This window comes from Ambystoma mexicanum, chromosome 3p (assembly GCF_040938575.1).
Source record: "Ambystoma mexicanum isolate Mex_15411 chromosome 3p, UKY_AmexF1_1, whole genome shotgun sequence".
Taxonomy (NCBI): domain Eukaryota; kingdom Metazoa; phylum Chordata; class Amphibia; order Caudata; family Ambystomatidae; genus Ambystoma; species Ambystoma mexicanum.
The window spans coordinates 1158497035-1158511010 of NC_090925.1; the positions used below are offsets into that span (position 1 = coordinate 1158497035).

At 42.7% G+C, this 13976-nt stretch overlaps 1 protein-coding gene across 1 annotated transcript in view; it reads right to left on the reverse strand.

Annotated features, from left to right (window-relative positions):
- The window catches only part of CDKL3 (cyclin dependent kinase like 3), a 526003-nt gene extending 521239 nt beyond the window's left edge, over positions 1-4764 (reverse strand). The window contains exon 1 of the mRNA XM_069650268.1: positions 4588-4764. Coding sequence (XP_069506369.1) covers positions 4588-4752 — 165 coding nt within the window. The 5' untranslated portion in view covers positions 4753-4764. The remainder of the gene's footprint in view (positions 1-4587) is intronic.
- Positions 4765-13976: the final 9212 nt, after the last annotated feature.

The window sequence follows — 13976 nt, forward strand, 5'->3', positions numbered from 1 at the left end:
CTCCACAATTCCAACATCCTATATATCATACATTGTTACATCATTACATGCTATTACAGTACTAAACACAATTCTTAAGTGCTTCACTCCTCCTCCATGCAAAAATTAAATAATTACACACTGCATAAATAACATCCATCGAACTAGAGCTTTTACATACATTTTGAACTTCAATCATACTCTGTACACCTCTATTCTTCAGACAAATTACATACATTTCTGCCTCTTATTTCCACATACTGCGGGTAGGTAAACAAAAAAGTGCTGCAAGGATTCCCTTACAGAAGTACAAAAGGGACAAAACAGGGAATTACTACTATCCCACTTAGCTTTAACCACGGCAGGGGGGTAGATTTCCTCATTGCATCTTTGCAAATAGGGATCTTCCCCATAGGAAAGGTAGGCCTCTGTTCCAAAATCAGTTTCACAGAGCAAATACTCATACCCCATTAATAGGTCTAAACATTTCAAAACATATTTATCCCACGTGTGCTGATTATTTTTATCAAGAACAATTTGCCTGGTAGTATTACTGATGGTTTCCGGTCTATTCCACAAATCCTCCAGATCAAAAGTACATAACAATGGCTTGATGTGGCGAAACCACACAGGGGAGCTCGACTTACTAGACGTCAAGACATCTACCAATGCTTCATGATATCTCCTGTGATAGTCACTGGCCCCGAAAACTACCCCACAAGTGGATCGGTTTAAGAGCGATTCTTTCTGTGATACACAAGAGCCCCAGCTCCACATGCAGTAACCCACTACTGTCCTCACACTGAGTTTTCTTCCAGTAGAAATTACCACCATAGGCCCTATAGCCCTCAAGTCACCATGGCTCCCATGCATGCAGCTACAGGATACTACTGGTGCCTAGATACAAAAGAAGTTCTGCCGGCGGCTCCAGTTTCCTGGTCATAGCAGCCCAAACCTGGAACAGACTACCCATTAACCTCAGAAGTGACCAACCCTACCCTAGCTTCAGACGCCAGGCCCTCTCTTGGCTGCGCACCAATGACACATAACTGATCGGAACACTCTGACTTGACGTCCATGCTCACCCTCTTGCCTCTTGCTTATTTCACCTCGCCTCAACGATCTCATCAAACCAACACTTGTAAATACTGTCCATACTGCCTTTTATTTGTGCATCCAAGTAACCAAGTTCTCAAGTTCTCAAGTTTTCCGGTAATGTTTGCGCGTGTATATACTATCTCTACTGCCTTTATTTGTGTATCACTCTGTAACCAAGTTCTCAAGTATTCTTGTAATGTTTGCGCCCTTCTACCTTCGGGTTTGGTTTTGCACTATATCAAATAAACAAACAAACAACTCTAGTTTCCAGTGGTCATCCAGGTCCTTCCCCACACTGTACGCACAGTTTTTTCACATCCTCCAACCAATTTTCTTCCATGTGGCAGTGCCCCTGCAGCCTGTGGCATTCAGCACGCACTGTATAATTGAGCCGCATCCCCACTCCAACTCCCTCTCCACTGCGTGCACAGGCCAGTGCAGTGCTCCTTCCAAGAGTCTCACTTTCATAGGAATCCACCACACCTCACCTACTTGCTTTCCGCAGGCACAGCGGTTACCAGAGTCGCCTCCTCCTTGTCCTGACTTTGCTTTTACAGGCGCAACCGTCCAGATGATGCCAGAGTAGTCCTTGTCTCTCCAGCGGCTCCACATGATACCACCACTGGAGCTTTGCAGCCAGAAGGCCTCAGAGCCTTCACTGGTCTATCTAAAAAATCACATCCGAGACCAGGATTCAGACTTCTCTTTATTATTGTGCTTTGGAGGTTACTTAAACTTTAGACTTTTTTAAAGCACCAAGGTGGTCTTCATCCATGCAATGGCCTCAGGATTCAGTGTATCCCGGAAGAGTGTCTGTTTCCTACAGGCATATTGTCTACGCCCCTTGGTGGTTTCGCTGCCACTAGGCTTTTGATCACATCAATTGCACCTTCATAGAGACAACTCGAGGGCACATGGGTTGGGGGAAAACTACATATGGATGGTCCCAGAAAACTACAGGAGACCAATAAATATAAATAGGCTAAGTGTTCATAAGTATTTTTCAGAGAAAACAGGCCTGCAGAAAAAGAGTACAGGGGCTTGCCACCATTACTCTTTCCACTGTGAGGAGCGAGGAATGAGACGCGGAACCAGAGGACGGATTGTTTTGATAAAAAACTTGTATTAAATGAAAAGAGGGGTGGAAAGTGCCTCATGATCCCTATTATAGAAGGCGTTTCCCTACCTCAACCAAAACGAATGGGTCTGTCATTTGTCAAGATGTCCCAAAGTAAGAATACCTCCTGTGAAAACCTTTTCTGGGCGTCACACTCTAAAACTAACTTTAAGGTGCAAAGGATATTATCTCTTGTTTTCAAAAATGTGCACATGTTCCAATCCAACACAAAAGGTATAAATCCAAACCCAAAAGTTCCAAATGGCCAATGTTTACAGTGCCAGTGGATGGCTCCCTTCCCCCGGTTCCTTTAACCAAGTTCAGACTAAGAATAATAATGTTCTTAAAGTTGAAAATGATAACTCTCTCCTTTGGGTACTGCAATCCACTCCCGGGGAAATTGCTCCCTTCCCCATGTTTCTCTTCACAATTAAAGCAGGTTTCAATCCCAGGGGTATCAGTGCTTCTTAGAAGTCTCCTTTTACTGTTTCACAAATTGGGTGCGGGGCTCAGAGTCGCAGATCACCTGATATACTCCCCTGCCAGGTTCTTTCCAGATTTACAACAGCTCAAAGTCTCACGTGTATGGTTAGGCTTTCTTTCTACAGCAATTTATCACATATACTGGACTATGCCTATTGTACTCTCCTGCCAGGTCTTGGATATAGTCTCTTTCACTGCTTTTCACATAGTTAGCTTTGTCTGGTGTATCCTCCAGTCCAGGACTTAAGTGCATCTCCTTTCAAACACTCAACTTGTCCTGGCTTACTATCCTGTCAGGACATGTGGCCTTTTCCTTTAAAGCGCTTATTTATTTCCAACACTTGGCTTTGCCTGGTATACTCTTCTGCCAGAACTTGTATGCATTTATTTTCAACACTGCGCAGTACTTCTCATCTGCTAATATCATCAATACTTATTTTCAGTACTTTTCATCCACTCGCTTAGCTTGTTTTTACAAATATTCGGTAGACCGTCTCATCATGGTTCAATCATACAGTATTTGACAACTGATAGAAATGAGCTGTAAAATACTACAGAGCATGTTTTCAGGGTTTCCTGTGTTGTCGTCTGGGATATTTTTGCCGTTGGCATTTTTCACTGCACCGGTTTGGCAAGCATTTTCCTTTTTTTATCAGCGGAAATGGGGGAACAAGCAAATTCAAAGAGGAAACATTCATAGGAAACTGGATTTGTTTAAACAAAATAGATCTGGTTTTCTTTCCCAATTACACAACCCTTATAGGGGTTTTGTACTAGGTTTTGTTTGGATACATGGATTAACAGGATGTGTACTGGGTGGAATGTACTCTACGTTTGGTGGAAATTCATGAAACAGTATTTTTGGAGGGGAATGTGGACAAGAAGATTTCAAATGAAAAGGTTTCTTAAACCTTGAGATTAAAAATCTTAAAATAAAATGCCAATAAAAGACCAACTGCATGTAATCATTATGTACTGTTTGATGTGATATTCTATTGGGAAATAGTTCCGAGAACTGAATTGATAAGCTTGACTTGACAAAGCTGTTAAATATTATGGTTTATAGAATAACAAATTGATTTATTACCCTCTCCCGCACCCAAAAGGACAGAGAAAAGTACCACTGCTCCACACCATGATGGATTTGGGAAACTGACTTGTTACTTATTACACACTCTGCACTCAGTGGGCCTCATTATAAGTTTGCCGGTCCGGTAACAACGGTACTGGTAAGCTTGCCAGTACTGTTGTTACCGGACCGGCAAACTAGGAGTTCGGCTCGCGTGTGCCATCCCAACCGCCAGGTATGACCTGGCGGGAGTACTGGCAAGCAGATCATGTCGGATGCACGGGCACCATTCTGAATGGTGCCAGTGCATCCAACCTCCCCATTCCCATTGTGGGAATGGGGAGCAATTCATTCCGGCGCCGGCGAATGGGTAATTACCTGGTCCGACGGGGCCATAATAACCCGGTAATTGCCAATTCGCGGGCGCCGGAAAAATGCAAAAGTTTGGCGGCAGCCTGCCGGTTTTACCGGCCAGGCTACCGCCAAACTTGTAATGAGGCCCACGTCCAAAAAGATTGAATACAAATTTTGGTAGCGACATAACCTTAATTTACCAGAAGCTGTGGATTTTAAAGCTCTCAATTAAACCTGCATGTGCTTATTTGTGTTCCTTGTTTGTTTCTAAACAAAACTATTCTCCAAAAAATGTTCATGTGAATTTCAAAGACTAACGGTCCAGCAATTTATGCAGATTACAAATTAGCATGCAGAGGCACACCCTATGCAAATGGTCATATGATTAACGTTTATATAAAAGAAGTGTATTTATCAGGCATTAGTACGTAAGAAATATGTTTATTTGCAAGCAACATCATTTTTTGAAAAGCCAAACAAAGTTTACCTTCAGAAAGTTAATTTCTCGCATAACAATTTTGTTTACAGACTTTTCTGGCTTCTCATAGAATTTTTTTACTGCTACAATTTGCCCAGTTCCTTTGTGCTTACACTTGGTTACCACTCCATAGCTTCCTTCTCCCACACGCCCAAGCTCTTCATACAACTCCATCTTCACGGGTGACTTCTGTTAAAAAACGAGGGGAATCAATGGTAAGTCGTTTTGCAGTAGTCAGGCATTCTCTTTCTTTTTTTAGAAGAGTAAGTAATTTTGCTGAATTTTGTAATAGATATAATATACAATGTAACTAGCATAAATCGAATGCGTAATATACGTCAACTATATGTACATACAAGTCCCAAAGGACTATCTACTAATGATAACACCATCTCAAGCAGACACATGCAGTTAGTCCTAAATATTACCAATAAATAGGTACAAACAAATGGCATATTTTAAGGTGATATCTACTTTGGAAATGTCTATTGGAAATATAGTGATATAGCTACATGGAATGCATAGCATACTAAAAGACAGTTATGGTATTACAACAAAAAAGTCATACAACATTAAAATGTGTTGGTACAGAATAAGTCCATGAATAAATATAGCTGTAAATGCAGACATACTATACCCTAAAAAGTAACCCAGAAAACTACTAATTAATATGACCATCTCAAGTAGTTAGATGTAATCAAATATAAATATTACCATAAATATGGGAGTAGATGTAGCAAATAATAAAGTGAAGAGGAATCAAATATAAAAAAGGGTAGGGGAAATATATCAAGAAACAGCTACCATCCGACTAAAAGTATGTTCACTTAATAAGAGATCAAATTGTGCTGAAATATATAAAAAATAAACAAACATGTATTAAGCGGTAAACATATAGCACAAAATAAAATGAAACTAAACAAAATAATGTTAAAATAAAAAGAACACAATGGATATTAAAGGTAGGGGGAAATAATGTCTATAAGAACCAACATCAACAAACGACAATATTGAAATGGAGCAGGTTGATGTTTTATTTTCTGAAAAAGGAAAAAAACACAGAATCTTGCAGAGATACCACCTGTAACAGACTCGTAGATTTGCTAGAATTAGGTAGTGTTGCAAAATCGAATTGTAATGCAAAAATGTTCTTCTGCAGGTAATGGGTGCAAGCAATTTGCAGTGTATCTTGAAGTCAAGAACACCTTCTGTGAGATGGGCTGTGGAATGCACTTACACATAGGAAAGATTTAATCTAACAGCATGCAATAAACTGTCAGGAAAGATTTAATCTAACAACATGCAATAAACTGTCAGAAGTGCATTTGTTTCTCTGCGGAAGCTATTCTATCGCATTGGAAGCTTGAGCTACTTCTTTACAAATTCAACCAGGACACTAACCATTTTTTCTCGCAAACCCAATTGTCGAAGGACCTGCCACAGCTTTGAACTATTAACAGTATCAAAAGCAGTGGAGAGGTCCATAAAAGCGATATATATTGATTCATCCTTAATGTGTACGCAATTGACAACAGTCAGGTATTAATGTAACACCTGATTCACATTGCCAAGACCGTCACAAAAGCCCAAGTGTGAGCCAGATAAAGTGTTGTGTGGCTCTACCCATTCAATTAAATAACACAAATAAGTGTGTGACAAATCTTAAAAGTGCTGTTCAAAAGAGATATGGGTCGTATAATTACCTTTCTTCTGAATTGGGCATAATAGCGCACCATTGCAAGAGTTAGGGAAATGTGATGAATCTGATTATGTCATCACTTTTTTCTGGATCTATCATTACTGCAACCTCCAGAGGTCTGATGGCTGAAAATGCCGACTTTTTCTTCAACCACCTTTAAACCACATACATATCAGGGGGAGACCCTTGCAGCCCCCCATACTTGTGTTATATCCCTTACCCCCATCTCACATATGTGGTGTGGGGGGGGGGGAGAAAAATCGAAGAAAAGAAAAGTCGAAATTGTGGCCAGTCAGAGTTCTGGAGGCGGCATTTTGGTATATTTCCCTATTTTCCCAGAGATGGCCTCTCCCCATGTGGCCAGGGGACGGCAGCAGCTACCGGATCCTGGGCCAGGGGTCGGCTATATGAGGGAGGACCACATGTGGGGAGGCGACCCTCAGGGGGATAGCATGGCATCATCGGGTGAAAACACATATCCTCCTTTCCCTTTTAGGGATATCCCCTCCATATATCATGCCTCTATGGCTTATTATGCTAGCTCCCATCAGTCACCCATAAACCTTACTGATAATACCTGTCAAAATAATATACCCAGAACTGTTTTTTAATCCCATATATGGGAATACTGGGACGAGGAAGAGGACGGGAGCAATGAGAATGACTAAGACCAAGAAGCCCACGCAACTGTTTAGTCTCTGGAAGGCACTCCACCTTGCCGGGAAGTTTAAATTCACCCCAGCTGACAGACGAACGACAAGGAAAAGGAGAGCCGGAACGGCACGGAAAGGTGCCGGAGCCGGGTGATGCCGCAAGCTGGAGAGACGCCAGTCAGCACGCTGCAGCCCAGCACGCCAGGGAGAGCGAAGATGGAGAGGCGCCTGCCATCATAAGGAGAAAGCGAATGTCAAACAGCCCGCAGAAAGCAAGAGGCAGCGGGAGCAGTGTACCGCAGAACGATGCACGACAAAGGAATATCAGCTGACGAACCGCACGCTGGGGTGGCAACCCGAAGGGAGAGAGAACAGAGAACCGCAAGAGCCCACTGAAGTATCCAGTAAGGCTAGGAAGGAGAACGGGTTACCATGCTTCTTGAGGGTGAATGCCACTTCACAACCATAACAAAAGTGCAGCATAATTGCAGCCCGTAAAGAGTTTAAAGGGGCTTTGAAACAGACAGAAGAGGTCGCTGGTCCCATATGTAAGAAAATGGACCACATTTGATTTGCGCTTGTGCTTTATGGTCGCTAATAGACCACATTTGATTTGTGTTGGTGCTCAATGGTCGCTAATAGACTACATTTGATCTGTGCTTGTGCTTTATGGTCGCTAATAGACCACATTTGATTTGTGCTTGTGCTTTATGGTCGCTAATAGACCACATTTGATTTGCGCTTGTGCTTTATGGTCGCTAATAGACCACATTTGATTTGTGTTGTGCCTCATGGTCACTTAACAGACTATTGATTTGTTGTGTCCTAGCCCTATACGCTATGTTAGGTACTATGAGTGCAATATCAAGGTGCCTTCAGTCCCTGTATTTTAGCCTACCATGCATTTATATTTTTTTATTATTATATATACATATTATTATATATAGTATCATATTCACTGTTTGCCACATCTAGGTGCCTTCAGTCTCTATAGCCTAGCCCTGTTGGAACAGGTGCACTTAGGTGCCTCCCTTGCTATGTACTCTAGACAATGCCCACTCGTGCCTCATATACTTGTGCCCTACCAGTGAATGGTGCCTAGACCTATAGATTTAGCCACACAGCCTAGACACTATTACTGACATTTAGTACTTGACGGCCAGCTACCCTAGTCCACATACTCTAAGCGGCACTGCCAGCCAACAGGAATAGCTTCACACTATGTCTAGCTCACTCAACATTTACTCTCTAATGATCAACATTTACTTTCTAATGATCATGGCCACACTACACGCCTCATCTAAGAAAAGCAACACTGAAGCTCCCCTTTGCAAGCCAGCTCTCGCGCCTCATCTCATACTCACCACACCCAAGATACCCAACTACCTTCGCCACATCAGCCCCACGCACCAGACCATGCCAGGCCGACTAGTGTACACCTCTCAGCCTACCCCAACTTACAAGAGAAACCTTAAACTACGCCAGACTTAATAAACTCTATGAACCTCTTAGAAGATCCCTCCCCACTATAAAACGCACAACCAAAGACCAACACATTAGAACATGCTCTGCACCCCCTCAATCTTCCCCATCAGTGAATACAAACATGCCTAAGACAAATACCAATTCATCCAACCCGGCCATAATCAAAATGGACCCCAAAGGACACTCCCTCATGGGAGCACTCCTTAATGTAAGATCCCTAGTGGCACACGCCATTGACCTATCTGATTTAATCACAGAAGCCAATCTAGACTTTATTGCTATAACTGAGACATGGCTACATAATGCGGCAGGCCCATCGCTCATGCTGGCCATTCCGGACGGTTACACCATTTCTAGGCAGGACCGAGAAGGCTCCCGCGGAGGTGGAATCGCCATTATATCCAAAATAAACCTATCACTACGCCTAGTCCCTACTACAACTATGCAATCCTGTGAAACTCTCACTGCCAAAATTCCCATAAACAACACCCAAACTATCTCAATTCACCTAATTTACAGACCACCGGGTCCACTTGGAACTTTCGAGGAGGACCTGCACAGCCTTCTGTCCAACAATACCAAAACCACCTCCCAATTGCTGATATTAGGGGACTTTAACCTTGGCTTCAATGACCAAGCAGATGCCCATGCTGCCACTATCGCCAATACCCTTCACACCTTAGGACTTACCCAAAAAGTTAACACCCCCACACATGTAAAGGGTAGAATACTTGACTGGATTGCTGATTCCAACTGTTCAGCCACAGTATCCTCTATTACGCCCCTCTCCTGGACAGACCACTCCTTGGTGTCCTTTAACTTACTAACTACCAAACCACCCAGCCTTGACCCACAGGCAGCTCCACCATGCCCTACAAGAAATAAAAAGAATATTACAGCAGATAATATTATTCCCCTGATCCTACTTTAAATGCACTACCAGACAACCTCGACCCCTGTGCATTGGTCAACAAATTTAATAACATCATGCTCACCACTATGGACAAAGTTGCCCCCCTCAAAATGCGATCAAGCAAACCCAAGGCACACTTAAACAAGTGGTTCACGCCAGAACTTAAGGCCTTGCGCCTAGACAAAAGAAAATACGAATCTGTCTGGAAACGATGTCCATCCGAAGAGAATAAAGCTAATTTAACTAATAGCTCTCGGCATTATAAAAATGAAATCTGCCTAGCGAAACATAATTCCTACAATGTTTGCATTGCCAATGCCAATTCAAGTATGAAGGAACTCTTCTCTATCTTGAAAGAACTTATGTCCCCCATCGCCACACCAGATACCTGCATTAAAGACCAGACTTGGTGCACAGATATCCAAACAGCCTTAGCAAATAAAATCATCACACTGCAAAATAAAATTCAATTAAAAAAAGACTCCCTAAACCTCATAAACAAACCGCCACTTAACAATACCATTAAAGACCCAACCAACAAATTCTCCTTCACTAAAACTACCATCTTAGAGGTAGAGAAAATCATCCTTTCCCTTAAACCGTCGAATTGCAAAGGCGACATCTGCCCAGCGCAACTAATAAAAGACGCTGCCAGAGACCTTCAAAATTGATCAACTCCTCCTTCGCCACAGGTATTATCCCGGCAAACCTAAAACAATCATGGGTGCTCCTTCTTCTCAAGAAGCAGACTCTTGACCCCCTCATCCCCACTAATTATCAGCCCATCACCACCGTACCTTTCCTTTTGAAGATACTAGACAAGGTTGCCTATACACAAATTCAAAGACACCTTGATTCTAACAACCTACTGGGAGCCAGACAATCTGGTTTACGTCCACTCCACGGTACTGAAACTGCACTCATTGACCTAAAGACCCAGATAGACGAACTGAGAGACCAAGGCAAGACGGCACTCCTCCTCTTACTTGATCTCTCAGCTGCCTTCGATCTGGTGGATCACAGGGTCCTTTGCAAACACTTGGACACCGCTGCACACTTCTCCACGCATGCCACCAAATGGATTGAATCCTTTCTGAGTAAGAGAACAATGAGAGTCTTCTCCCATTCAGCAGCAGCCGGCCCTCTTCCTATCACATGTGGCGTCCCTCAAGGCTCCTGTGTTTCACCAACCTTGTACAACATATTCACTAAACCCTTCTTCGATGATCTGGACCTTCTAGGTATCACCTACACTAACTATGCAGATGATACACAGATTCTCCTCCCGCTTTCTGGGGATCACAGCAGGGACAGGGAGTTGGTGAATAGGGTGTACCTCATTATCCAGGTATGGATGGCATCACATGGCCTCTGCCTGAATGATGATAAGACTGAGTTGATCATTCTGGGCACGCAGGCCAATATCAACAAACTAGGCAAGGACTACTCCACATTTAACATAGATGGCAATAGCATCAAGGTTTCGAGTGAAGAAAAAACACTAGGCTTCTATCTTGACTCCACCATGTCTTTTGCCAAACAAGTTAACTCCTTAGCCTCCACAACAGCCTATACCTGCAAGTTAATAAGAGCAGGTAAACCCTTCTTATCTAATAACAGTTGCATGATCCTAGCGAGAGCCTTAATACTATCACGACTCGATTATTGCAATGCCCTTTACAGTGGCGCTAACAAAACCATCACCAAAAGGCTACAAATCCTACAAAACAACGCCCTCAGAGCCGCCTTAGGCATAAACAAAAGGGACCATATCTCATCCATTAGACAACAATACAAATGGCTCTCCACTGACAATAAAATTCACCTAAAAATGCTCTTCCTGACGCACAAAGCCCTCAATAACGCTGCCCCCATTTACCTGATGGACAAAATAAAAATAAAAATCTCCAGCAGACCTACAAGAACTCCCAACTCCAACTGTCTGGAAATTCCTAGATTTAAACTTGCCAAAATTGGCGACACAAGCTTCCCTGTGCTAGCTGCTAAATGGTGGAATGCCCTACCACACAACCTGAGATCAGACCAACCTTTCCTCCACTTTAGAACGAATCTTATCAAACACCTCAATGACAACAATATGTAAGGTTTGAAAGACTCTAATCTGTGCTATGTTACTTATCTGTATGTATATATGTACCATGAAGATTTATCACTATTGTAAATTTTAACTATGCAACACTGTAATTTGCTGTAACACTGTAATTTCCATGCAACATTGTAAGCTTCGTATATTCTGTTCACTGCGCCCGGTTACCCTTGGGTCTGGCGCGCAATACAAATAAATAATCAAACAAACAAATAAATAAATGAAAGTACAGAAACTAAATGAACTGTGTTAAACAAGAGTTGTCAAATCGATACTGGGCAAATATCACTTTGCGGGCGAGAACAAAGCTACATATAAATCCTGGCAGGAGAGCATACCAAGCAAAGTCAAGTATTTGAAGGAGTCTAAGTCAAAAGCTTGGGGAAATTCATACCAGACCTGCCAGGGAGGTATACCAGGCAAAGGCAAGTGCCCAAGTGTGAGAGTGAAGTATACAAGAAAAAGCCCGTGCAGCAGAGTATACCAGGCAAAGTTAACTTTATTAAAGTGAAAGTGAACATAAAGAAGGCACCAAGAAAGGCTCATGCTCTTGGGACCGTAAAGTAAATATTGAGGACGAAAAGAGGCCTGGCTCGGGAGTATACCAGGCATCCTCCGGTTCTGGGACTTGCCTTTTGAGTTACATCATTTCTTTTGGAAAAGGGAATCATAAGGAAAGTGGCTAACCTTAAGATTCTGATTTATTTTAACAGTTTCGTGTTGTGCAAAGAAAACTGGGGAATGGAGTTATCCCCTGGAACTGCAAACCTTGTTCATTTGGAACCTTTTGTTGGAGTCTGACATTTCTTTTGAACTTGAACATGTGTGCACTTACTAGGCCAGAGACAATACCCGTTATAGTTACTTTTGAAGCGTGATGGCTAGGATAGAATTTCAGACAGAGGACATTTCATTTTTTTTGACACCTTGACACTGGACAGAATCCTAGTTTTGTGTAGGGAAATACACCTCCTAGTGCAGCAACGGTCAGGCATATTTCAACCCTTTCATTATTTCAATAAAAGTCTACAGCAATCACTAGGAGTTCTATGTGTCCACGTCTCATTCCTGGTTAATGACATAAGGCATTCAATGCTAACATTATAATAAAAATATAAGACAAAATAACGGACCAAAAATAAAAGTCATATTTAAAAAGCACTGAAGGTAAAAGGACTATGACGAAGGTGTAGGAGAAGGACAGGGTCTAATGAGGAGGACCGGAACACAGGAAAGAGACTCAGACAGAGGAGGAGGACTAGAATAGAGACTGGTGAATTCAAGGGCACAACAAAATAATCTGTGAGGTGGTCAGTGAATAACAATAGCACTGCCGATTTCTATGCCAAGCAAATATTCTGTTTCTCAACACTCTTTCTTTTCTGTGTCTTCTCTGTATCAATGTTTTGGACAATAGGGGGTGCTACACTGCCAGTGCAGGGGTAAAACCAAAAAGGTCAACCAATCACATTGAATATGCCCAAGTACCTGTTATCTGGGCAGGTTCCTCAAGTTCAAGAGAATATAAGAACATTTTGTTGCCTGGGAGGCTGTTATGCGCGCAAATTCCCATTGTTAAATGCCACAGTAGTTTATTGACATGCCTCTGTTATGCGCGCAAATTCCCGGAATGAGATACGTACTGTTCGTTTCATCAGTAAAAACACGGGACTCAACCGAGTTTTGCGCTGTGGTTCACAGAAAGGAATATCCCGAACTACGGGCCTCCGAGGTGGCTGGAGGTTGCCATGGAAGCTTAGCACTGCGTTGCTAAGGAGAGGCAACGTGCGTTTCGGTTCACGGCGGTGATCATGTGACATTGGATATTTAACCCCGCCCCCCTGCTTGCTCAGTGCTTCTGATAAAGCATTTTTGGCGCTACTTGTTTACTGTCTTGCATCTCGTTTACCTGGTATCCTGAACCCTTGTTTCCATAACCGACCTTGCTTTTGGATAATCCTAGTCTGTTTTGGTATTTCAGTGATCTACTGGTTTTTTGACCCTTGGCTTCTGCCCTTGGATTTTGATTATCGTCTTTTCCTCTAATTTACATTTGCTCGTATGGATTTGACCCGGATTGTTTAAAGGATTTCTCTTGAATATATATAGACTACTCCGCGGGACAGCCTCCGCTGCAACGTGGGACAGCATCGGCTGTGCCGCGGGACAGCCTCCGCTGCAACGTGGGACAGCATCGGCTGCGCCGCGGGACAGCCTCCGCTGCTACGTGGGACAACGTTTGTTGCATCACGGGAGTTGCACATTAGGAAAAAACACTTTGACTTTCCGTATTCCTCCCAATTCATCTTTCTCTTGCATCACGAATATTTATCATGCATAGTTAAACCCTGGATTCCCTCTGGTAAGAATCTCTGTGCTTTTCTTCTTATTAGTACAGTAGTGTAAAAGGGAATAGTAACCAGAGAGGTCGTTTGTTTTGCAGAGAATTCCTATTGTTTCCGGTTCCTGCTAGATCGAGGTTAATCAACTTAAGATCTGTTCTATCTCTAAGCAGGTTAGTGTGGGAGGAGTGTTAGTACT